At 35.6% G+C, this 27,333-nt stretch overlaps 2 protein-coding genes across 5 annotated transcripts in view; one reads left to right on the top strand and one right to left on the bottom strand.

The window, feature by feature from the left end:
- Positions 1-27,333, top strand: part of LOC127847672 (E3 ubiquitin-protein ligase TRIM33-like) — a 414,404-nt gene that overhangs the window by 257,361 nt on the left and 129,710 nt on the right. The window lies entirely within an intron of this gene.
- Positions 1,844-5,674, bottom strand: LOC127847673 (uncharacterized). The gene is made up of 3 exons (XM_052379729.1): positions 5,230-5,674; positions 3,735-4,756; positions 1,844-3,219 (listed from the first exon to the last, which is right to left on the bottom strand). The coding sequence occupies exons 1-3, from the start codon at positions 5,562-5,564 to the stop codon at positions 2,867-2,869; spliced, it is 1,710 nt and encodes a 569-aa protein (XP_052235689.1). The 5' UTR covers positions 5,565-5,674; the 3' UTR covers positions 1,844-2,866.

The raw sequence follows: 27,333 nt of genomic DNA, 5'->3' as shown, positions 1-27,333 counted from the left end.
CAATCTACCAAGTTGCACATATCAGGTGACACTTTGAACATGCGATTTTACAACCGGATTAAGGTCATAAAACCTTACAGACGATGCCATTAGGCAAATGACCATTATATGTGCGTTATAAGGGTAAATAATGATGTATACCGGTAATATACAATTGTTTCACCCAACAGAATGGAATGAAACATACAACTAATTTAATACTGTGTGTTACTTCACAAAACACGGGTTATTATTCGTTGAAATAATTGAAACTATACACATTGAATACCCGTATCTGATCATCAATGCAATATTTTTAGTGTCTGTAAATTGTTTGTCTCTAAATTTTCGGACACCTGTTTTTTTTTAAATATTTTTTTATGTCCAAAATTTCAGACACAACATCAATTAATTAACCCTTTACCGCTTTGATATGTACTATTCTAAGATACTGATGAGTAGCAAACAGCATAAAACCTGAACAGACTGCGAGTTACTAGCAGGCTGTTCTGGTTTTATGCTGGTTGCAAAAAAAATACGGTATGTTACTGGGCCAGGGATTGAAACCACAAGCCTCTGAGTTATAGCCCAGCGCTACAACAACTGACCCTGTTGTAGGTTTTCACTATTTATTGGTTCTCAATACTTTAATGTCAAATTATTAAACACACTAACTAAGTAACTGAGTAACTGTTGTGATAATTCATGGCCATCATAAATGGACATTTAGTTAGTTTTCTCTTATTTTTTCCCACAAATCTTCATAAATTCCAGCCATGAAAGTATCAAAACTTGCTATCTTCAGCAAACTGGAATAAATGCATGTGCGTTACATGTAACACCAGATTAGCCTGTGCAGTCTTCACTATGCATATGCATAAACCCCAGTTCACACCAGATTAGCCTGTGCAGTCTTCACTAAGCATATGCATTAACCCCAGTTCACACCAGATTAGCCTGTGCAGTCTTCACTAAGCATATGGATTAATCCCAGTTCACACCAGATAAGCCTGTGCAGTCTTCACTAAGCATATGGATTAACCCCAGTTCACACCAGATTAGCCTGTGCAGTCTTCACTAAGCATATTCATTAACCCCAGTTCACACCAGATTAGCCTGTGCAGTCTTCACTATGCATATGCATTAACCCCAGTTCACACCAGATTAGCCTGTGCAGTCTTCACTAAGCATATGGATTAATCCCAGTTCACACCAGATAAGCCTGTGCAGTCTTCACTAAGCATATGCATTAACCCCAGTTCACACCAGATTAGCCTGTGCAGTCTTCACTAAGCATATGGATTAATCCCATTTCACACCAGATAAGCCTGTGCAGTCTTCACTAAGCATATGCATTAATCCCGGTTCTTCCTGAGTGAGGCTAAATAATTGCATGATTAAAAAACACAGTGTCAATATATTATGTTCAGTTTTGTGTAACAGACATTTGTTTATTAAAGGTTTATGTCTTAAATAATTATTGTTTTTAATAGAGGATATTTGTTCGATTCGGTGGAATATCGATTACAAATCATTTATATTTTCTATGATCATGAGTGAATTAAAATCGATATTCCACCGAATCCAACAATTTTTTTTTTATTTTATGGTTTTTTTTCACCGTTTATTAACATTGTCAAAGAGCTTAACTAAAGAATTCCGCTGGGATAATGACGTCATTTCGTCAAAAAAATGATGGTCATTTAACAGTTAACAGTGAAAATTATCGATAATTCTCACTGTTATTTTTCACTGTTTGAAACAGTGAATTATCAGTTTTATTTCTCTAATATCTCTTTGAACCACCGGAAAGTATAAAATAAACAACCGTAACTAAATAAGTGTGAATCATAAATTCACTTGGAACAGTGTTGCACACATTTAATTTGAGCAAACAACAATAATTCTTAGGTGCAATACTGTTCTAACTTGAGTAAGAACAGTGTTCCCCCAAATAAAAAAGCAAATAAACTATGTTTTTAGTGGGAAAACTGTTCTAACTTCAATAATGCTTAATATCTCTTTTACAATTTATCGTATGTTATAATTCAGATATATTTAATATAGTACTTCAAAATTAGAATATTTTAAGAAAAAAACATATGGCATATCTAAAGAAGCAACATAATACCAAATTTTTTCTATTTCCTAAAAACTTTTGTGAAATTGAGTTCGAACAGTGTTGCGCTAAACAGACGATATAGTGAAAGGTAACGTCAAATAACACGTTTGACATACATTAATTACATGTACAATTCTCATCAACAAAAATAAAATCTAAAAACATCAATGGAAGAAATCTGTACAATTAAAATATCAATTGTTACTCTATGAAACAAAACATTTCTTAAAACAAAACAAATGCTGACAGAGAATAAAATGAAAATGTAAAACCTTCTCTCCTCATCTGCATCCCATTGTTCATTTTACTTTGCATAGCAATCACACAAACATATTGTAGAGCATCACAAATGACAACAAGTAAGTCACATATATACATATTCCTCATTTCCAAGATATAGACAAAGATCATACAAATACGCAGACTATATACAATTCAAATGAAAAATAATCATCACAGCGTTTCAGTTGATTCCTTGGAACAGTTGGTAGCTTGCTTTAAAAGAGTGTGACAACATAATATATCATCCAGGGTGAATTATACAATTAAGCATAACACCTAATTAAATATCCTTGATGCCATGATTTTTTATGATGAAAGTACTTTATAAACCTATTCATGATCTTACATTATTGAGGAACAAAATAACTCAACGAGGTGAATCATGAGATGAAACAGAACACTTAATTAAAGTTCGGTGTTGCCAAGCATTCATGTTGCAAGTACATTTTCTAAAATGTATGTACAGAATCTTGTGAAACAAAACTATTTTAATTTAATTACAAGAATGTTTGTGACACATGTTTGACCCACAATGATGGATGCTGTGTTCCTGTTGTAGGAGACTGACAGTGGGCGATCAAGTCCATCCCTCCTGGTAGCAAGAGTTGCCAGCTTCTTCTTGCCTTCACCATCAAGCTGTAGGATAGTGCTGGATGCCTCTCCACAGACCAGCACCTGTCCCAGGGCAGTCATATGTATACCTTCTGGGACTTTCAGGTCTGGGTCGGTAAAGGTGTGGAAAACTGTGCCATCTCTGTCCAGGGTGAGAACCTTGCTGTGGGAATAGTTGGTGACAAATATCTTGTCACCTGACGGACTCACTGCACACTTATTTACTGCAAAAGAGAGTAGAATCAATGTAGTAAATTCTTTACAGGATCATTATGTTAATTAAGACACGGTTACATCTTATTCACACCAGCTATTTATTTTAATTAATAGATTATGATATTTCTTACAATGAATGAATGATTATTTACTGAAACCCCATGACGTACACATCAATATCATTTTCTAAGTAAGTAAATGTAGTCACTGACATAGTCAGTGCTTGCTGACATAATTACTGTCATGGAATTATTTAAAATAATCTCTAAAACCAATACCAACTGCTAAACAGTAAAAAATAAGTCAAGACACCACTTAGCAAAGGATGGGCATTATTGTTGAGTAGGTTTCATTTACATAGGGTGAAAGTTTAATGTATATTATTTGAAAACATAACTATCTGCAATATGCAAAAGTAACTTAACAATTTAACATTTAAGCGAATATGTAAAAATCATTATAGAATATGAAAATTCCTTATAATTATTTATAAAAAAAAAAGTTATATCCACCATTCTATTACCTGTCAACGGGTATGATTTATTCTCATACAGCTTGATAAGCAGGTCTCCACTCATTGAATACTTGTAAAGTGCAGTACCAGAAGTGAGATACAGGTATTGCAGATTGTGAGCAATACCATAACATGGATGTTTAAACCGTAACTTCCTGCCCTTAACCAGCCTCCCGTCATTCACAGAGACAAACTGAACCTCATTTTTCTGATCGACATCCACAGCAACAGCTACTTCACTTGAGGTGATACGACACATGTCAAATTGATAAGCATTTAAATCACAATGTCCCACAACCTGGTATTGATGATCAAGTAGCTTAACTCTTTTATTAGTATAATCTGCAACAAGGATCTGATCATTTGAGAGAACACAGATGGCTCTTATATCAAATCTATTCTTTACATCACTTGCTATGCTCACATCATACTCTGACTTTCCTTGCACAGCCAATACCTTGTTCGGGGCACCAGGCAGAGGCACAGCCTGAGTACATGTACATACCACAATCCTCCCCAGACCTGACAATTTAGACAAGTGCTGTTGAAAATCACTGTCAACATGGAATGTCAGTGAACTTTCTACCTGAACTAAGTTCTCTTTCAGATATGTTTCAGACTGATTAATTTTTTCCAGACATTTTTTACTTGCAATAAACGAGAGTTCTGCTTTACCCTTATCAACAATGTCATGTATTGTGTCTCTGAGTCGTGTCAGTTCATTTTGAAGCTTGCTGCAATTGTCCACATTAGTGTTGACCGAAGCTTTCAGAGTCGTCATCTTATCTTCTAGCTCTTTCAATGTTGTATTTTCAATCTCGTCTAAAATTGTATTTATTTTCTGGCGTGTTTGACCTATTTCATGTAATTGTTTGTTGTACGAAACCTGCAAAGACTGCATATTGGTGTCCCAATAATTCTGAAGTTTTTTTAGTTCTACAAGAACAGTTTGAATCTTTCTTGATAGTTGCTGCAAGTCTGGCAAAGGTCCTTTCACTGACTCAGATATAAGCACTACTTTAGCACATTGTCTGAAATGAAACCATACATCAATATTTTTATGTGGTCTAAATGAGCATGAAATAAAAATATGTAAACACTTTATCAGATCTATCCTGTTTTCAAAATGCTCTTTTCAGGGATAATAGTGTTACCTATGGAATGTAATAATTTAGTTTCAATTTATAATTTCAATAAACACTTTGCCAAAATTGATCTAAATAATGATAGATTGAATGGTCTTTTTATGAAAACAAATGAACCTTGCTCTGTCAAAAAGGGGTTTAATGCATGTGCCTAAAGTGTTGTTCCAAATATTTTCGGTCTAAATTTGATTTTGGCTAAAAAGAGACTTTCTTGAAAAAAATAGCACAAAAGCGAAATGTGTAGTCCCTGATTCTCTGCACAGGCTAATCAGGGACGACACTTTATGCACAAGCATTAAACCCCTTTTTCACACAACATTGACCAATTATATTTGAAAGCATATACATGTCTTAATTACCTGTGATTGAGGAAAGCACAATTAGTGCAGCACAGCTGATTGTGGTCATTACAAAACATCTCTAGCCGTTTGTCTTCATGAAGGTCACATTTCTGAATGAAATCCTCCACTTCCTTGGACACTGGCCACTTACTTGTGTCTCCCCTTCCATATGTCACATGTTTTCCAAACAACTGACCATGCAAGTTAATACATTTTGCACAATAAAATTTTAGACAGTTATCGCAGTAAAACTCGGCCCACTGGTCAATTTTGTGCTCTTGACACGGTGAACAACAAAAGTCTGTAAATGAATCAGAGCCTTTACCCACAGTTGACTGAGAAAACAATGCCATCTTAATCCCTTTATTATAAATATTCTTAAGAAATCTGTGCCCATTAAATTACACCCCTTCAACTGGTGGCTTAAATCATCTAATCTATTACTTTGGACGGTACTGTTGAATGATACACATTTGTGTTATCAGTACTTGAACTCATGTACCAGTACGCATTATCAAATCATATGAGTAGGACGTTATCATACAACAAAGCCTGTACGATCATTCAGAAACCTGCAGTCAAACTTCAAGCACTTTAAAGCATTTTAAGGTAAAAAAGTGAAATTCAAGCAATATTTGTAGAACAACTCTTGTTTTTTAAATGTATGTAAGGTATACAATAAACAATTATAATGTTCATAAAATATATATTTGAAAAGACATATGCTAAAATTATATCAGTTAACAGTTTAACTAGAGTAGAGACGTCTTAATTTTCCATTCACATAATTAAACTGATATTTACATTGAAACAGTTTTCAACAGAACCACTAGGTATATGATACGCCCAATACTGTTTTTCTTTTTCAACCTGACCACTTATATGAAAGCACGTTGGGTATCTCCTAACGTTGATGGGAGCAATCTTTTACAATAAATTTAGCTGAAAGCTAGCACAAAAAATACACTTTTTAACAGTGAGAATTTAACTTACAGGGGATATACTGATGCATGACCGATCCTGAAAATATAACACGGTCGAAAAAAAAAAGTAAATGGATATTACAACTCTATGTGAACTGTATAACTCAATTAAAGGATCCACTTTTGATTTAAATATGCTTCTACATGTTGCTGCAATTACTACCACTGTGTTTGTCAAACATGCATCAAACTTGGCTAGACGAAGCATATATTGTTTACCAATAGCAAACATGAAACTTCAGTAAATCAAAGTACAATTGATGAACTAGGCTGTATTTTTCCTAATTTTCGTCTTTTGCAGACATCATGCTGTGGGTGGCACAATGTGTTCATTTTTAATCTTAAAGGATTTTTTTTCAAAGATATATAGAGTACAAAACTTCAAAGAAAACATAAATAATCATGTGACTCCTGTTGCTCATCAAAGAAGAGAATGTTTCTATTGTTTAGTAGGAAAAGTAATGCCTTTATTTTTCTGATCAACTGTGTTTTGTGCCGATTGTCTCCTGGAAGCTATGCTTTTCAACTAACCCAAACCATTTATGAAATAATCAAAGATATTATTGGAGCAAATGTTCTAACCACGTTTCAGGAAGATTGGAAAATAAATATGACGTCTAGAGTGTAAAACAAGAATTTACTAAAGCAATATAAGGAAAACTGCCCCGTCAACTGGTGGCCATGTTTTTCAACGGATCGAAACGATTTTGAACTTAGCTAAGATATCATGAGAACAAAATTTTCTGACACAGTTGCATGTTGATTCGACTAAAAATGTGACTTCGTGCATGTTATCAAGAAGTAATGAAAATTGCACTTTATGTGACTTATAGAGAGTTAACAAGCTATTCTTCAATTTGACTTAGTTTTTTACCTTAAATAACACAGTTTTGAACTCAGCCAAGATATCATTGGGACAAATCTTGTGATCAAGTTACATGAAAATCGGCAATAAATGTGTCCTCTAGAGTGTAAAGTAGATAAATGTTGATGATAGAAAACTCACAATGGACAAAAGGTGATCACATTGTGCTCAGGTGAGCTTAAACGCTAAATAAAGAACAAACCATCTTCTTGAACTCTAAGATTAACATGTTTGACTAAAGCGACGGATCGGTAGTTTTGTGCTTATCAATTTCGACCCCTAAACCCCTACTGAAAGTAGTGTCATAAACAAACTACAAAAGCCATTTTCTGGGGAAAAAATGGGACTTAATGCATGTTTGTAAATGGTCATTCCTGATTAGCCTGTGTGGAAGACACTTTCTTCATAAACAGGATTTTTGTTTAAAAAAATACTTTAAATTAAAAAAATCCATAAAGGCTGAGAGTGTCGTCCCTGATTCGCCTGTGCGGACTGCACATGCTACTCTACTCTGGAACAACACTTTATGCTCATGCATTTAGCCCTGTTTTCACACAGCGCGGCCCAAAAGTACTTGGACCTGGTTACCTTCTGCAGTTCCACGTCCACCACTTCAGATCCCTGGGTCATCTGCTCCAACCTGCGTTGTTGATCATGGTCAGTGACTGACCAGTACCACCTGAAACAACACAGAAGTTTAGTGACTGACCAGTACCACCTGAAACAACACAGAAGTTAAGCGACTGACCAGTACCACCTGAAACAGCACAGAAGTTTAGTGACTGACCAGTACCACCTGAAACAGCACACAAGTTTAGTGACTGACCAGTACCACCTGAAACAGCACATATGTTCAGGGGCTGACCTGTACCACCTGAAACAGCACAGAAGTTTAGTGACTGACCAGTACCACCTGAAACAGCGCATATGTTTAGGGACTGACCAGTACCACCTGAAACAGCACAGAAGTTTAGTGACTGACCAGTACCACCTGAAACAGCGCATATGTTAGGGACTGACCAGTACCACCTGAAACAGCACAGAGGTTTAGTGCCTGACCAGTACCGACGGAATCAGCACAGATAGTGAGCCTAATACTACAGCCTGCGCTTGTTGATCAGGGTCAGCGAATGACCAGTACCCCCTGAAACAGTACAGATATTGAGCCTAATACTCCAACCTGTGCTTGTTGATCAGGGTCAGCGACTGACCAGTACCCCCCCTGAAACAGTACAAATATTGAGCCTAATACTCAAGCCTGCGCTTGTTGATCAGGGTCAGCTACTGACCAGTACCCCCTGAAACAGTACAGATATTGAGCCTTATACTCAAGCCTGCGCTTGTTGATCAGGGTCAGCGACTGACCAGTACCCCCTGAAACAGTACATATATTGAGCCTAATACTCAAGCCTGCTCTTGTTGATCAGGGTCAGCGACTGACAAGTACCCCCCTGAAACAGTACAGATATTGAGCCTAATACTCAAGCCTGCTCTTGTTGATCAGGGTCAGCGACTGACCAGTACCCTCTAAAACCGTACAGATATTGAGCCTAATACTCCAACCTGTGCTTGTTGATCAGCGTCAACGACTGACCAGCACCACCTGAAACAGCACAGATGTTCAGCGACTGATCAGTACCCTCTGAAACAGCACAGATGTTGAGCCTAATACTCCAGCATGTGCTTGTTGATTAGCGTAGCGACTGACCAGTACCACCTGAAACAGCACAGATGTTTTGCCGAATATTACAGCAGTATCGATCATGTTTCTAGTGTACTCATTTGTCTGGTTGTTCTCGTCGGTCCATACGTTTAACACGTCCACTTAAAATCACTCTCATGAAGTGTTGGACAGTTAAAGTTTGTCAATATTTGAAGTTTCAATTCATTTTAGTTGTTATTAATGATAACTATGACACGCACTCTCATGATTTTCTGTTAATATTGTTACTCCAGACTAATGATATGACTTTTAAGTGTGTTTTTTCTATCAAATGTGGGGCCTGTAGTGGAACCCATTGCCAATGGAAAAAAGTATACATTTTTCCTTAATAGGACATAACTATGCCAAATTGAAGGTTTCCGAAAAAAGAACTTAATTTGTCTCAACATTAAGTTATGTCCCATCCAGCTTTATAAATTGCAGCTTAGTAAATTAATAATGAAATCAATTTTATTCTAAATTTTTAAGTATATGTTAGTAAAAACAACACAATTGTTCCCAATCCAAAAGGACCCAGCCCCATTCCAAAATGGTGAAAAAAACACTGTTTTATTTTATCTCATTACATATAACTGTTTTGGTGTTTTGAGAGATTACGGAGCGACTGACACACATGCTTATAAGCCACCTTATATGCTTAAGCTTAATCCTATGACTATTTATAGTGCATGTTTCTGTTTTTCCATATCTCAATGTGACATCATACCAAAGGACATCATGGGTGACATCATACCAAAGAAGATCATGTGTGACATCATACCAAATGACATCATTTGTGACATCATACCAAATGAAACATTTGTGACATAATACCAAAGGACATCATTGGTGACCTTATACCAAAGGACAACATTTGTGACATCACACCAAATGACATCATTTGTGACATCATACCAGAGGACAACATTTGTGACATAATACCAAAGGACATCTTTGGTGACATTATACCAAAGGACAACATTTGTGATATCACACCAAATGACATCGTTTGTGACATCATACCAAAGGACAACATTTGTGACATAATACCGAAGGACATCATTGGTGATATCATACCAAAGGACAACATTTGTGACATCATATCAAAGGACAACATTTGTGACATAATACCAAAGGACATAATATGTGACATCATACAAAGGACAACATTTGTGACATCATACCAAATGACAAAATTTGTGACATCATACCAAAGGACAACATTTGTGACATCATACCAAAGGACATCATTTGTGACATCATACAAAAGGACAATATTTGTGATACAATACCAAAGGACATCATTGGTGACATTATACCAAAGGACAACATTTGTGACATCACAACAAATGACATGGTTTTTGAGATCATACCAAAGGATAACATTTGTGACATAATACTAAAGGACATCATATGTGACATCATACCAAAGGACAACATGTGTGACATCATACCAAACGACAGCATTTGTGACATAATACCAAAGGATATCATATGTGACATCATACCAAAGGACAACATTTGTGACATCAACCAAAGGACAACATTTGTGACATCACACCAAATGACATCATTTGTGACATAATACCAAAGGACATCATATGTGACATCCTACCAAAAGGACATCATGCGTGACACAATACAAAAGGACATCATCCGGAAGTGCTCCAGCTGTGATTTGAAAAGGGCAGGGTGGGTGGCTAATTTGTCAAAAGGGCATTTTCGACGCGCAGTATTTTGTCAAAATGGCACTTTTGAGCGCGCAATGGTATCTGGAATGCTCCCTGTTGCATATTACTTTTAATGTTAATTATTATTGTTATAATATATTATTACCATTATTATTAAACCATGCAAATAAAATGTCTACAATGAAGAATAAATTTATTTCAATGTAAAAAAGTGATTGATAAATTATCATAAGTTAACACAAAAAATAATAATTTTTCAATAAATACAAGGGCAGGACGGGATCTCGGAAGGGAAGGGCGGGGCTTCAGAGTGGCAGGGTGGGGCGCTCTTCCATTTAAACCCAACTGGAGCACTGCTCCAGACTTATGATATGATAATTTAAATCTCATTACACATAACTGTGTGTGTGTGTTTGAAGGTGTGCGGACTGATAGATACGCATGCCTATACGCCACCTGAAATGCTTAAGCTTTATCATATAACTATTGATTTTGTTTGTTTCTGTTTTTCCAAAATTGATACCAAAGAACATCCTTTTTGATTAAATAAAGCATCGTTCAACATAGGTAACACGAGACATTTGTTTTCATTTCTGACACAGTTGCACTATTTATGAGCATTAAATAATAGAAGTTAGACAATATTTGGTGAATGGTGGATAAGAAATAAGTTAATCATGTCCTGCACTTATCAATACAGTGTTATCAAAGCCTCATACTGGTCTGTTTCTAGGCCTCACATGACTTCATGTTTATCCATACCACCTTAAATGCTCTGATAAAATAGTACATACATGAAATAACAACCCAGTTGTGCAAAAATCTTGATAATGATTTATCATAAAAATTAGATCGTGACAACCAAGGTTAATGTTCAACAAACGGAGATTACTATTACAAATGTAACTAGATTTGGTTTGAAAAAGACTATCTGGTAATTTGATAGACTACAATTATTAATGGTCAAGGCACAAGAAAACCGTGATAATCTTCTAATACACATATACACAATTCAGATAAGACCTGAGTGTGTTTGGTGGACCTCACTTATGATTGACATTCCAGATAAATATTATACTTGGTTATATGCATAACCCCTACACATTCATTTGAGCCTCGCTGTGGAAAAACGGGGCTTAATGCATGTGCATAGAAAGTTGTGAAAGATTAGCTTGTGCGGTACCCACAGGCTAATAAGGGACTACACTTTCCACCTAGACTTCCTTTCACCGAGAAATTCCATAAAAGTGGAAAGTGTTTACCTGATTAACCCGTGTGGACTGCACAGGCTTATCAGGGATGACACGTTACATACATGCAATAAACCCTGTTTTCCAGCGTAAGGCTCATTTTCATTATTCAAAAAAGGAATAATCTTACCTTTCAGACTCACATGCAGGGTTTCACCATCGAGATATCCATTGCTTTCATCACACGCATTATTTTCTGGAGTAGCATTATCAATGATCACACCATGTGTCAAAGTTGTGGTCGCCATGCTAGTTCTAAGGGCTGCTGCGTTACCGATAGTGTTTTCTTGTTTACACTCACTTGTTGCTTGGTTACCATCAATGGTAACTTGGTAACCAGCATTGGTTGCATGGTTACTCTCCCTTATTGATTGGTAACGATTTATTTGATTACCTTCAGTTGTTGTGTGGTTACCATGGTAACCATAACTGGTCATTTGGTTACCGTAAGTGGTTGTAGGGTTGCAGATTTTTTCATACTGTAATTTTGATACAATGTCCGATAAGGAGGAGCTGGTGTTACCCTCTGCAACAGAAAAGATCATTTGATTGACAATGCCGTGGATTAGGTTTACACTAAAAATATGCTATTACAAACCAAGTGTTAAAAATCGCACACTTAGTTTAGAAAACGTGTTGTTACAAATAATGTCGAATCACTGTTATACAAATATTTATCAGAAAGACACAATAACTTGAACATACTATTTTCTATTTAATTGTATCCGCATGTGTAAGTTAATTTGTACATTTTTTCCCATAATCTTTATCCATAATATACAACGTTTATACTTTAAAAAAGGGCGTAATTGTATATATATATTCAACAATAATATTTAAACAAACACTTAAAAGCCATTACAAGATTAAAAATGCCAGACGATTGTACACCATGGTATGGTTAGCAAATGTATGTTAAATACGCTCGTAGCACTGCCCAAAACCTCCACATTCACGATGATATCATGCAAAACAAAGAAAGGTTGCCGCTCTTTAAATACGTGTGAAAATATCAGTAGGCAATCCATATAATCTTAATTGTTCAACATGTATTGAATTTTCACCACGCTGTTGAAATCTTTTGCTTAATTGCATTTTCGGTATAACGACGATTTGTATCATTACATCGTTGTTATATACAGTACAAACAACAGGAGCAAATAAATTTTTTTGCTACTGTCATTTTTATACATGTTATAAGCGATGCATATAATCATTTTTATTTTAGCTCTATAGCATAGAAAGGTTAAGTCTTATTATAAATGCTATCAAGTCCCTTTCCTGGGACTAGAACCAGTACGTGGTGTCTATGGGGTAATCTAAAGAACACTCCCACAGTGGGGATCAAACCCGTGACCTCCCGGTCCTTAGGCGGACACATTATCCACTACACCACGGCGACGTCAAATTGCTATTCAGTGTATTCCTGTGTAGTACTCATCTTAAAACATCACAGGGTCATGGTAAAATAAAAGTACCATGGTTTAAAAAACACAAAACCATAAAGAAAGGAATACAACGTCAAGTTGGCTAGAGAAAATATGGAGAAATTGCCAAGAATGCAGCATTTAGGATTTACAATTAAACACATTGAGAACACACACATTGAGAGTACATCTGATTTTGCTTTAACAAGTCTCGTGTACTAGTTTCAGAGAAGGCAATTGTTTTTAAGGTTTTAAGATTATTTTAATTTTACAGTTTTGTAAATAAATGCATCTGAACTATTTTAAATATAAAAATATTTGAACAAAACCTCTTTAACGCAATTTAATTCCACCAGCTCATACTAGATTATACAAACGACAAGCCAGCCAACATAATATTTGAAGCGATACATTGCCATATTACATGAAAGGGAGAAGGGGAGGCACATTGCAGATATGGACAACAAATTGAGCCTCATTCTTGGAAAACTGGGCTTAACGCATGTGCATAAAGTGTCATCCCAGATTAGCCTGTGCAGTGTGAAATTTGTCTACCAACACAGGCATTTAATTTAGAAGAGACCTCTTTTTAACACAAAATTAACAAAATCGCAGTGTGGTCCCTGATTAGCCTCTGCAACGAACATTTTAAATACGCACGCGCATTAAGCCCAGTTTTCCCAGAACGAGGTTGAATGGTAGGCCCATATTGTACCTGATATGGTGATTATGTCCTTGTCCTGTATGTACTCAATCTCCACGAGCTCCACGTCAACTTCCGTGTTCTACACCATGAAATTTTTCCTACCCACTCATTACGACATCGCAATGGCAGAATTATTTGACAAATGGTCCTCATGGTTTTTGACAAATGGTCCTCATGGTTTTCCGCAAACTTGCCTCTGTCAACCTCTTCAATGACTACTGAATGGCTATTGGGAATATCACTTCCTTCTACGATTTCTTCAAAGAGCTGGGTGCAATTTTCCGAAATGCTGTAACCAGCCATGAAAGTGTTCTCCCAGATTAGCCTGTGCAACATGCACAGACTTATCTAGGATGACACTTTACACACATCCATTAAGCCCAGTTATCACAGAAAGCTTCTCATGTTTCAGTATTTAGAGGACTGGGGGTTACCTACGGTCAAGTAGGTCGCCATGGCGTTGTGGATATGGTGTCAGTCTAGCGATCAGGAGATCATTAGATCGATTCCCACTGTGGTAACTTCCTATAGATCTCTCCAAAATACATTACTTGCAAGATCTACCCAGCAAATGAATTTGTTTCCATAAGACTTCAGGTTTAAATGCAATTGAGCTAAACGACATAGATTTAAACTACCTGCGGTCGAGATGCAGCTTCCGATGTTTCTCAAGGTCAAGCGGCTCTCTGAAGGTCAGATTGCACGTGTTACATTTTAACATGGAGGTGGCGGCCTTATTGTTGGTCACACGGTGTCGGTACAACTCTGAGTGAACTTGGCTTGACAGGTGTAACACTGGTGGCTGCGCTGTGAAATACAAAGCTGCACTGTGATAAACAAGGCTGCACTGTGAAATACAAGGCTGCATTGTAGAATACAAGCATGCACTGTGAAATACAAGGCTCTGCTGTGAAGTTTAATGCTGTACTGTGAATACAATCAAAATCACAGTTGGGAATATATCAAATTGTACCGTCTTTTTATAAGGTATAGCAAAGAAATTCTGTTAAATTGTGTTTGGCATTTCATTGCAGATGTAAAACTGGTGGCTTCCATGTGAAATATGATCACCAAGGTCACAAGTGTGAAGATATGAGCCCACTCTGGAAAAACAGTGTTAAATGTATGTGCTTAAAATGTCGTCTCAGATTAGTATGTGCATTCCGCACAGGCTTATGAGGGACCCCACTTTCCCCCCAATATTCTTACCAAGTGTCATGGAGATTGGACTAAAAATGTGACTTCTATAGTGTAAATAAGATTTACAATAGCCAAATAGGGTAAACTTCTCCGCCGAAAGAGAGCGTTTTTTTAACAAACCACAACCATTTTCGATCTCAGCTGAGATATCATTAGAACAAATATTCTTACAAAGTTAAAAAAGGGGACTTCTGGAGTGTTACCAGGGTTTACTATAGCTTAATAGAGAAAACTGCCCTGCTCCCTTGTGGCCTTGTTTTTCAACAGACCAGAACCATTTTCACACTTAGCGCAGATATCGTAAGAACAAATGTTCTGACCAAGTTTCATAAAGATTGGACTATAAATGTGACTTTTGGAGTGTTTTTGACCTAACGTGAGCCATTTCATAAATACCAGACAATAAATATGGCCTCAACAGTGTTAACAAGGTAAATGTTGACGTTGCACGACACACTTTTCACAACAGACACAAGGTGATCATAAAAGCTTACCATGAGCACATTTTGCTCAGCTGAGCTAAAAAAAATACTAAGCTATATTGAATTATTGATACATAAACAGTTCACTCTGAGTCTGTATTATCTGCTATTTGTTATTTGCACTCACCATGCATATTCACACAAGAGGGCCCAGATGGCCCTGAATCTCTCACCTATTGTAGAAGACTTGAACTTCTGATATGGTTTTAGACCCCACTTGTCCAGAGTTAGACATAGCCTTGATTTTGTCAATATAAACATTCTGACCAAGCTTGATCAAGACAGAGTAATAAATGTTGCTTCTAGAATGGTAATATTGGTCTTCTAAGATTTGACTTGGTGACCTAATTTTTGGAAGCACATGAACCTTTTTCAAACTCAGCCTAGATATTTTCTTGATAATCATTTTGATCAAGTTTTATTAAGATTGAGTCATGAATGTTGCCTTTAGAGATTTTTCTAAAATTGAACATGTGGATTTTTGTTTCACATATGACCCACATTTAACTTTGACTAGATATTGTCAAGATAAACATTCTTTTCATCAAGTTTGAGTTATCCTAGTTACAATCTTTGATTTTACGTAGTGACCTTCTTTTGGACACACATGACCCATATTGGAAATCGGCCTTGAAATTGTCAAGATTAGCATTCTGACCAAGTTTAATTGAGATTGAGTCATATATTTAGCCAAAAGAGTGCTTACAAGATTTTTCCAAGATTTTACCTAGTTATTCAGCATACGTAACCTTATCATGTAAAATTGTGATATGTAAATACATATGGCACAATTAATTGAATATTAAATAGACTGTTAGCCAATGGGATATTTGAAGGAGTGTAGTGTTATGAAAACCCATTTTCCATTATTTTGTTGTTTACTAAAATTAAAGACCGTGATTCAACAAATACTACAATTGATTTAAAATGATCATATGATACCATGAGACATTTCAGACTTGTTTATAGAATAAACAGTTTGGTGTCAGATGATGGTAATAAACAATTACATCTGACAGTAGTAAAGAAATTCCAGTTCATTGGTAATTAAATATATCCATTTAAGGGCTGTGGAAACATTACCAAACCAACAATATACATCACTCATTTGATCAATTTTTATATGAAATTTAGCTTAATTTGATAAATGCATGAATGCTTATCTCCGTGTTTGTCATGTGTATTTTATTAAAAACGTTTGATAATATGTGCAGTTCAAACAGCTCTAGCAGTAAATTAGTAATAAGAAAGCACAACTGTTAAATGCATATACAAGTCATTTAACCATATTGTAAATTTGCTACTTAAAAATAAAAAATAGTGTCTCCTATACACAAAGAAGTAAGCACTGCTTTGCAATAGTCTGATGACTGTTAATGTGAAATTCAAATACTGATTTTAATATTCAATGCGATTGCTAGAAAACAATACGGTAAATGTGAACTTTAATATAACTTAATTTCGTAAAACTTAGTGAAAGGTAAAGGATAAATAACATGTTTAAAATACTTCAATACACGTATAATTGTCACAAACAAAAAATAAATCTAAAAACAATGATGGAAGAAATCCGTACAAAACATTAATTGTTACTATATGATACTAAATATTTATTTGAAAAGAACTCATCTTTACAGTTAATGAATAAAATGAAAAAGCAAAACTCCTAAATTGCATCCTACAATTCATTTTACTTTGCATAACAATTATTGTAGAGAATCACAAATGACAACAAGTAAGTCATACATGTACATGTCATTTGCAAGGTTTAAGTCAAGATTAACACAATACAGTGAAATGACAATTCAAATGATAAATAATCATAAGAGCAATACAATACAATACAAAACAATACAATTGCTGACTCTGGTGAGATCATGCATTCAAGGTTTGGGGGAAACAATAAATCATCCAGAGAAAAAAAATGCAATTAAACATTACACTTATTAAGAAATCCTTGATGCCAAACACGTTATTATGAAAGCACATGTATTATGTATAATTATGTAAACCCATTAATGATCTGATATTAATTGGCAACAAAATAAAAAATCAAGGTTTATTATGTGATGCAACATAACTGTTAATACAAGTCTGGTGTTGCCAAGCATTCATGTTGACAGTACATGTTCCAAAGTGTTTGCACTGAATCTTGTGAAACAATTCTCTTTAACTTTAACAACAAGGCTATTCGCATATTGGAAACCAAAACGGAAACTGATCAGCACATACTGTTGTTGACCTACAATAATGGATGCTGAGCTCCTATTGTAGAAGACTGACTGTGGGCGATTAAGTCCATCACATATGGAAGCAAGAGTTGCCAGCTTCTTCCTGCCTTCACCATCCAGCTGTAGGACAGTGCGGGAGTAACGTCCACAGACCAGAACCTGTCCCTGAGCAGTCACATGTATACCATCTGGGCATTTCATGTCTAGGTCAGTAAAGGTGTGGATAACTGTTTCATCTCTGGCCAGGGGTTAGGACATTGTGCTCGTCATAATTGGTGACAAATATCTTATCACTTGACAGACTCACTGCACACTTTTTTACAGTAAAAGAGATTGGAATCAATGTGGTAAATTCTCTACATAATCATTATGTTCATAAAGACATATATGTAGTTTAATCTTATTCCCACCAGCTATCTTTTTTACTTAACACATATTTTTTTTTTACAATGAAACATGTACCAGTAGGAATTACTGATTATTTGCTGAAACCCCATGGCAAACACATCAATTACATTCTCTCAGTAAAAACATGTACTCACTGACATAGTCAGATCATTCTGACATGATTACTATAAGTGAATTATTTAACACCAATAACAACTATTTAACAGTAAGAAAATAAGCCAAGGCAACACTTGGCAAAGGAAAGACATTATTGTTGAGTCAATTATTTCTGGTGCAAGTATTAAGTCTATCATTTAAAAACATTATATCTGCAATACGCAGATTTAAATAAACTATTGACTTTGAAATGAATATGTATAAAGCATAATATTCCTTATAGTTATCCCAAAGATACCCATACTTTTTATGTTTTCCGGTGGTTTATAGAGAAATACCAGTGAATTAAAACGGATAATTTCACTGTTTCAAAAAGTGAAAATTAACAGTAAAATGATCGATTATTTTCACTGTTTACTGTGAAATGACGTCATTTTTTTTACGAAATATATCTCGCTACCAATATCAATTTACAAATGAATTGTTTTAAAAGGATGGAAATCATAATTTAAAGCAATAAACAACTAAAATTCATATTGTTATGAAATACTGGACAGGGCATGGAAATAACTGTGCCATGTATTTATTTTTGTGTCTTAAAATCAAATAAGTTAAAACGATATAAACTTAATTGATTGTTGTTTTTGATGGTATGTAAGATCTTTGTGTATTCATGTTTGATTTAATTTTAGTGCTATCTAACCTATTTCCCCGCGTAAATACCGTACGTAATAATAATAACGGATACTGGTGTTGCTTGTGTTATTACTTCGGTTCAAATGTATAGATTTTCGTCATTATTATAAATAATTGTTAAATTAAGTAAAGTCAAATGCTATTGTCTATTCAATAATTAATCTGATATATTAATACGGTGTTTACACGCGAATGATTGGACTAATGTTTACATTGAAACATTTTCCAACATAACCACTTAGTATATGATAGACCAAATACTGACATGAAAATGATTTCAATGTGACTGCTCATATGAAAGCAATAAGGGTCTTAGGTCGATGGGGAACAATTTACAATCTTATACAATGAAGTTAGCTTAAAGCTCGAATAAACTATGTTTTCAAAACTATTAATATTGAGAATTTAATGTTCAGAGGTTCTACTGAGCCAACATTGCTGATCCTGAAAATATAGCACGGTCAAAAAATGTAAATGTTATAATGGGTAGTACACCTCTATGAGGACCATGTAACGCAATTAGGAAAGATATTTTCATCATGTTTAAGATCAACTTTAAATATGCTCCTTCATATTGATGCAATTATTTAATTATTTATCACAGTATGTGTCAAACATTAATCAAACTCGTTTAAATGATGCAAATATTGTTTAACAATAGCAAACATTCTCATGAATTTGCAGTACATCAAAGTATAATGGTAGAAAAATGCTGTATTTTGAAGAGATAATGCAGTGGTTGGCGCAATTCATTCATTTTTAATATTAAATATTTGTTTCCAAGATATATGAAGTACAAGTTTATAAAGACAAATAAACAATCCTGCGACTACTGTCGCTAATCACAGAAAATAAAAGAGCATGTTTACAATCATTAGTTGTTAAAGTAATGCCTTTATTTTTCAGATCAATTGTATTTTGTGTGTGCAGATGTCCAGCATACCAGTAGTATACATTTGGATATTTCCGTCTACAGTTTTGCATGCAGCAAGAGATCGAATTTGCTAGCGGGCAAACACGAACATCGTCCAAGGATAAAAATGGGTGGTTCAATAACTGGCGATACTGGCAAAACAGGATTTGTCAGTTTTCATTCCAAACCCATTCTGTTTTATACATGGTTTGCCATAATATCCGTTAAACAAAATTAATTCATATCGATGTTGGAAATGGCATAGGATGTTCAGAATCTGGTTTTCCTGGTTTTCAAGCATGTTTGAGCCGAATTCGAGCACTTTCTAAGCATTGTGTATTGTTATGATTGATAATGAGCATTTTGTTAGCACCTCTGATTGTTTCAAATAAACCTTCATTTCAAGCACTTTTCAAGTTCAGTGTCAACCCTTTCTGTAACCCCATCAGAACTTTTAGCATAAGTCCGTTTAAAATGTCTCAAGAACACAAACCAGTTGTTCCTCTTCCAGATGAAGAAGTACAGCTATAAGATGATGAGCAACAATAGCTGAAAACAATATATGAGAAAAAATGCATAACAGTAATTACTTGTTTTCTGGTGTTAAAACTTAATGATCTTTTTCTATTCTTTTCTTGCGAAATGTTTTATTGTGTGTGTTTGATTACTGTTGTAAGGTATGTACGTTATTAAACAGAAGGCCATGTTCCCTAAGGTTCTCACCTGATACCCAAAGGAATTGAACTACCTTGAAAAGGTGAAGTTCAAAATAACAAGTGTTCCGCGGTCGGAGACATATGCCTTTCCAAACAGGGCTTTGAACTAGTGACCACAATTTTAATAGTGGTCATCTACCGTCCAAGCCAATGCACATGTGTAGTATCAAGCCAATCGTTCAATTTGTTGACAAGTTTTCGATTGGAAAAAAAAATCACACTTATTGTGACAGGTAATCTTGACCTGTGACCAGGTGACCAAAATTTTGATAGGGGTTCGGTTTAAACCCCCAATGCTTTTGCATTTGACCATTCCAAGGCAGTGACCCCCAAAGAAGTGAAACTCCAGCTGCTGTAGCAGTATTGCATTCTCATTATATACAATTAGTTGGTCCTTTTTTAGGCAAATGACACTATGCCAAACAGTACAAAACAGCACAATGCAAAACAACCATAAACACATATGAGAATATGATTATTCATTCATGTAAAAGGCGTTGTAAAGAATGATGCAATGGTCACGTGGTTTAACATGTGACCCACGCATGCTTAAAAAAATTAGTTATGTGCATGACAGAAATTGAAAAGCCCTATCTTTGTAATGAATTTGGACATTCTTGACAATTTTTGTCGAACTTTTTTGCAAATCTAACATAAATACAAACACATTTGACTCATAATCACTTTTTTGCGACACGTAACAAAAATGGGAATATATATTAGTAAATAGGTGTACAGTATGTGTGACAGATATTCTCACTATATACTATGTTCTAGCGACATATGATATATGATCACAGAAAGAATACGCAATATCCTACTTTGCTGCAATATCATATGGCATATGTTGATAAGAATTATCGTCATAATATTCTTGCAGTGATATGTGACATACGATGACTGAAAGCCTCAACAAGATGGCTATGCTGCAATCACATATGACATAATGATTACATAAATCCTTAACACGTTAATACCTTGAAGTATCATCTGATGTATGATGTATGATTCATCACAGGACACCATGTTGCAGTGACATATGACATATGATGACAGAAATCCCTCACAGGACACCATGCTGCATGACCTATGGCATATAAAGACAGGAATCCTCAACACGATACCATGCCGTGTTAAGGGATATCTGAAGTGACATAGTATATACTATGTTGACATAAATCCACAGCAGACACCATGCTGCAGTGACAATATGACATATGATGACAGGAATCCTCACAAGATACTATGCTGAAGTGACATATGGTGACAGAAATCCTCAACATGATACTTTAACTGCTGTGGCATATGATATATGACGTCAGAAATCCTCAAACAGGACACCATGATGCAGTCACATATGAGGATATCATGCTGCAGTAAAATATGACATATGATGACAGTAATACTCAACAAGATACTATGCTGCAGTGACAAGACACATGATGTCAGGAACCTTAAATGGGGTACTATACTGTAAAATATATAAAAAGAATGCTCAAAGGGATACTATTTGCAGTGTCATACGACAAATTATGTTAGGAATCCTCAAGAGAAGACATGTTTGAAGGTTCAGAGATATATACTTATCGTACTCAAACCTTGCTGCAGTGACAAATGGACATATGATGTAAATAACACATGTGCAAATTGTCAAGTGAATACCTGTAGTACAAAGCAACGATATAAAGATGTTGCATGTTAACCTAAGGCAGAGCATGACTCAGACAAATGGGGTAGCAGAATAGCTCAGACTTCTCTGCATATAGTCGAGATACAAATTACATAAACACATGCGTTCCCTATTGTTGTTAAGTTGGTTACTGTGAAATTGTGGATATAGTGTCGTACAAGCCAAACAAACACCAGTAATTTTCAATCCAGGTAATCGAATAAAAAACGTACACTTTTGATGCAATCAATCTTAAATTATGTGTTTAAACTAAGGATGTCTAGAATTATGGATATGGATATATGTATACATGTGATGGACGAATGTCATTTATAAAATAAGGCCTTATGGTTATAAAATTAAGCTGGAATGCGAGTCACTTGAACAAATCATGAGCTCTTGCAAAGTATATCACTCCATAGATAAATACATCTTTTCAAAAAGTCAAGATATCATTATAACACACGTGTTTTTAAGTCCTAAGCAAGTTACATTTATGAGTACAAAATGCTCGGCCCAATGGCACCCATGGCTTTCAATGGCCTGGAATTATATCTCACTAAGGCCGAGACATAATTAGAAACAAATGTTCGGACCAAGTTTAATGAAGATTTTGCAATACATTTGGCCTCAAGAAGGTTCTCGAGCTTTTTCATAATTCTACCAAGTGAGCAAAAATAACAACCCGAAGTGACTGTGTTTCTAACTTGGTTAGGATAATCTTAACACTTTGTATGAAGAACGGGCAATAAATGTAACCTATAGGGTGATCACAAGCTTTCCCTTTAAATTGACCTAGTTACAAAAATTTTCATTCCACAAAATTCTGTTTCAAACGCAATAAGAACTGGGACAAATGTTGTCACCAAGTTTAATGAAGTTTAAAATGAGGCCAATAGACTGTATTTAGGTTTTACTTGCAGTACATATCTACCTAGTTTTTTAGCCTTTGTAATCCAGTTTGACACTCAATGAAGTTATCAATATAATGCTGTTCTTACCAAGTTGTATGAAGATAGGGAAATAGATGTAACCTCAAGAGTGTCCACAAGCTTTTCCTTCAATTTGACCGTTCCAACTACATTTTAAACACATGCAATAGTCTCAGCAAATGACATTCAGAGTGTTAACAAGGTTTTAGGAAAATATATTATAAGAAAAACTGCCCTAACCAGAAACAATAGCCGGAAAACATTGTCTAGGGTACCTCTTTCAACCAACTCAGCAAATCAGACTTAAGCAAAAAAATGCCTTTTAATAGGAAAAGAATTTGCAAAAATAACGCCAGAAAAAAATTCTATGTGGCATTACATATGTCCTTAAACAGGGTGGTTAGAATTCTGGAAGAAATTCTTTTTAGTCATATTGTGCCTTGTATGGGGTAAAGGCAATATAAAATTACCATTTCAACGGTCATTTAAGAGTTATATGTCTTAAGACCTCAGAAAATTTCTTGTTTATGCATGTGTATGTAAAATTTCTTGACCCCTTGAATGTGTTTGTCGGATAATGTTAACACTTTGGGCACATGTGAGCCTGTCAGTGCAAGAAGTAAACTCCGTACAGCCAATGTTTAGCAAGCATCGGTACGAATTTTAGTTGAATTATAGTGTTTATGATTACAATTAAAGGTTTTCTGTTCACATCTTAAATCCTCCCTAGGTCATTCGGAATGTTATCAAACTGTTTTGTATTATTTTTTCTAGATATGTGGTAAAGTGCTCTTAGACTAACGGAGATGAAAATCGTTAGTTAGTAAGATTAAAATGAAATGAAAATCTTATAAACACATGTACTGGCCCTTCATTGTACATGTTATAGTACTCGTGACATACCCACCCCATGTAAATCAGAGTATGTAAACATCAAAGTACAAAGACTGTTGTATATGTGCACGTAACTTTGCTGATAAATTCAATCCTATATTTTAGTTATTTTAGTTTAAGACAATCATACCTATGGTAAATGTGGACGATACTCCATAACGTACTATGGATGTTCTAACATTTTACCTCTCTACATGTATTCAAGTAGGTTGATTTTACATGATGAGATTATGCTTATACTTATAGGTGAATTGAATGTAAGATAATTGAAATAGTATCTGACTTTATCTATTGGTTTTCCTATATTAGAACATAGGATGATTAAACCAGTTGTACTTTGTCTTGACGCGTGATATACAGATAAATGTTGCAAAATATTTGTCCAGGAAGCATTTCTCCCAAAGATGATCGTTATTGGATTGGAATTGGTATTGCACGTGTACCAAGAGAAAAGATTATAGTTTGAAGAAATCTAAACAATGAAACACTGACTTTACACTTAAAAAAACATTATATATATGGGCAAGTTTGAAGAAATAAAAAGGTTGTATATGTTAAATAATACTTGCAGCCCCTGTCTGGCATGCCTCACCGCAATTTTGGTCAGAGTTCTCCACTTAATGGCTCTCCTGTCTATTGGGGAACTTCTTTTCAGTCACAAGGGCCTGGAACGGTGAAGGTTGCGCCCACATTGTCATTTGCAATTTGAGCCATGTGTGCAAATAAAAAAAAAGTCATTTCCGAAAATGCTATAATCTCATAAAGATTTTGTTGGAAACGTGTTCCATGTTTATCCCTTACTTGTTTTCTTTTGTTTCCTATTTGTTTCATTGCAGTTTGCAGTTGTAAGCATTTAAACAGTAAGCGAAACTTGTCTGCACCTGAATATGCGACCACGCGTGACTTTATTGTTATTGAAGTGATATCTGGGTCAATCAATATTGAGCTCGGTTAAACACCTAAGATAACGTTGTTGAATGAAATTTTAGAATTGTTGGAGCTATCGGGTAATAATGCCGGAAAGACACAATATGTATCATGATCTGAATTGGTTCATTCAGTCTATGTATAATTTGAATACGCAGTTTTTATATTTTTCGGCATAGCTGTTTAACCCAGCTTTTCAGCTTAGCTGACCTTTGTAAGTGACCAATGAATTTGAATGTAAAATTGTTCGCTGGTAGGCCTTAAACTTTTAGAAGTAGAAAACGTGACATATACAAACAGTGTTCACATTTACATTAATATCCTCTTTCTATTTTGGGGGAGTAAAGGGTATGAAAAGGGATACTATCGTGCGTTTAGCAACGATGTTAACTGCGTGTTCAGCATGATACAATTTTATCTCTCATGATAAGGCTTTAGAGATAGAACAGTTTCACACTTTTAACTCTCAACATATACAGTGTTTGTGTGCCCAGATATATTTGGAAGATTTTTTGAGCCAAGCGTTTGCACTTAAGGGCTGTGTTCTCATATTTATGCCCCTCTTTTTGTTTTGCACATGTCGGTCAGTCCGTCGGTCCGTCGGTCTGTCGGTTCGTCGATCGGTCCACCAGATGGTTTCCGGATGATAACTCAAGAATGCTTACGCCTAGGATCATGCAACTTCATAGGTACATTGATCATGACTGGCAGATGAACGCTATTAATTTTCAGGTCACTAGGTCAAAGGTCAAGGTCACAGTGACTCAAAATAGTAAAATGGATTCCGGATGATAACTCAAGAATGTTTAGGCCTAGGATTATGAAACTTCATAGGTACATTGATCATGATTGGCAGATGATCCCTATTGATTTTCAGGTCACTAGGTGAAAGGTCAAGGTCATAGTGACTCAAAATAGAAACATGGTTTCCGGATGATAACTCAAGAATGCTTACGCCTAGGATCACGAAACTTAATAGATATGACAGATGACCCCTATTGATTTTCAGGCCACTAGGTCAAAGGCCAAGGTCACAGTGACTCAAATAGTAAAATAGTTTCCGGATGATAACTCAAGAATGCTTAGGCCTAGGATCATGAAACTTCATAGGTACATTGATCACGACTGGCATATGACCCCTATTGATTTTCAGGTCACTAGGTCAAAGGTCAAGGTCACAGTGCCTCAAAATAGTAAAATGGTTTCCAGATGATAACTCAAGAATGTTTACGCCCAGGATCATGAAACTTCATAGGAACATTGATCGTGACTGGCAGATGACCCCTATTGATTTTCAGGGCATTAAGTCAAAGGTCAAGGTCACAATGACTCGAAACAGTAAAATGGTTTCCGGATGATAACTCAAAAATGTTTACGCCTAGGATCATGAAACTTCAAGGAACATTTATAATGACTGTGATATGACTGTCAGATGACCCTATTGATTTTCAGGTCACTAGGTCAAAAGTCAAAGTCAAAGTGACTCAAAATAGTAAAATGGATTCCGGATGATAACTCAAAAATGCTTAAGCCTAGGATCATGAAACTTGACAGGTACATTGATCATGACTGGCAGATGACCCCTATTGACTTTCAGGTCACTAGGTCAAAGGTCAAGGTCACAGTGTCTCAAAATAGTAAAATGGTTTCCGGATGAAACTATGCTTAGGCCTAGGATCATGAAACTTCATAGGTACATTGATCATGACAGGCAGATGACCCCTAATGATTTTCAGGTCACTAGCTCAAAGGTAGGGGATAGTGACTCAAATTAAGAAAATGGTTTCCGGATGATTACTCAAGATGTTTACGCCCAAGGATCATGAAACTTCATAGGAACATTGATCATGACTGGCAGATGACCCCTATTGATTTTCAGGTCACTAGGTCAAAGGTCAACAGTTAACAGTGACTCAAAACAGTAAAATGGTTTCCGGATGATAACTCAAGAATGCTTACGCCTAGGATCACGAATTTCATAGGTTCATTAATCATGACTGGCAGATGACCCCTATTGATTTTCAGGTCACTAGGTCAAGGTCACAGTGACTCGAAATAGTAAAATGGTTTCCGGATGATAACTCAAGAATACTTACACATAAGATCATGAAACTTCATAGGTAATTGATCATGACTCGCAGATGACCCCTATTGATTTTCAGGTCACTTGGTCAAAGGTCAAGCACAGTGACTCGAACATAAATGGTTCCTGATGATAACTCAAATTATTAGGCCTAGCATCATGAAACTTCACAGGTACATTGATCATGACTGGAACATGACCATATTGATTTTCAGGTCACTAGGTCAAAGGTCAGGTCACAGTGACAAAAA

The sequence above is a fragment of the Dreissena polymorpha genome, chromosome 10 (genome assembly GCF_020536995.1).
Source record: "Dreissena polymorpha isolate Duluth1 chromosome 10, UMN_Dpol_1.0, whole genome shotgun sequence".
Taxonomy (NCBI): Eukaryota; Metazoa; Mollusca; class Bivalvia; order Myida; family Dreissenidae; genus Dreissena; species Dreissena polymorpha.
This window is presented reverse-complemented; position numbering and strand designations above follow the sequence as displayed.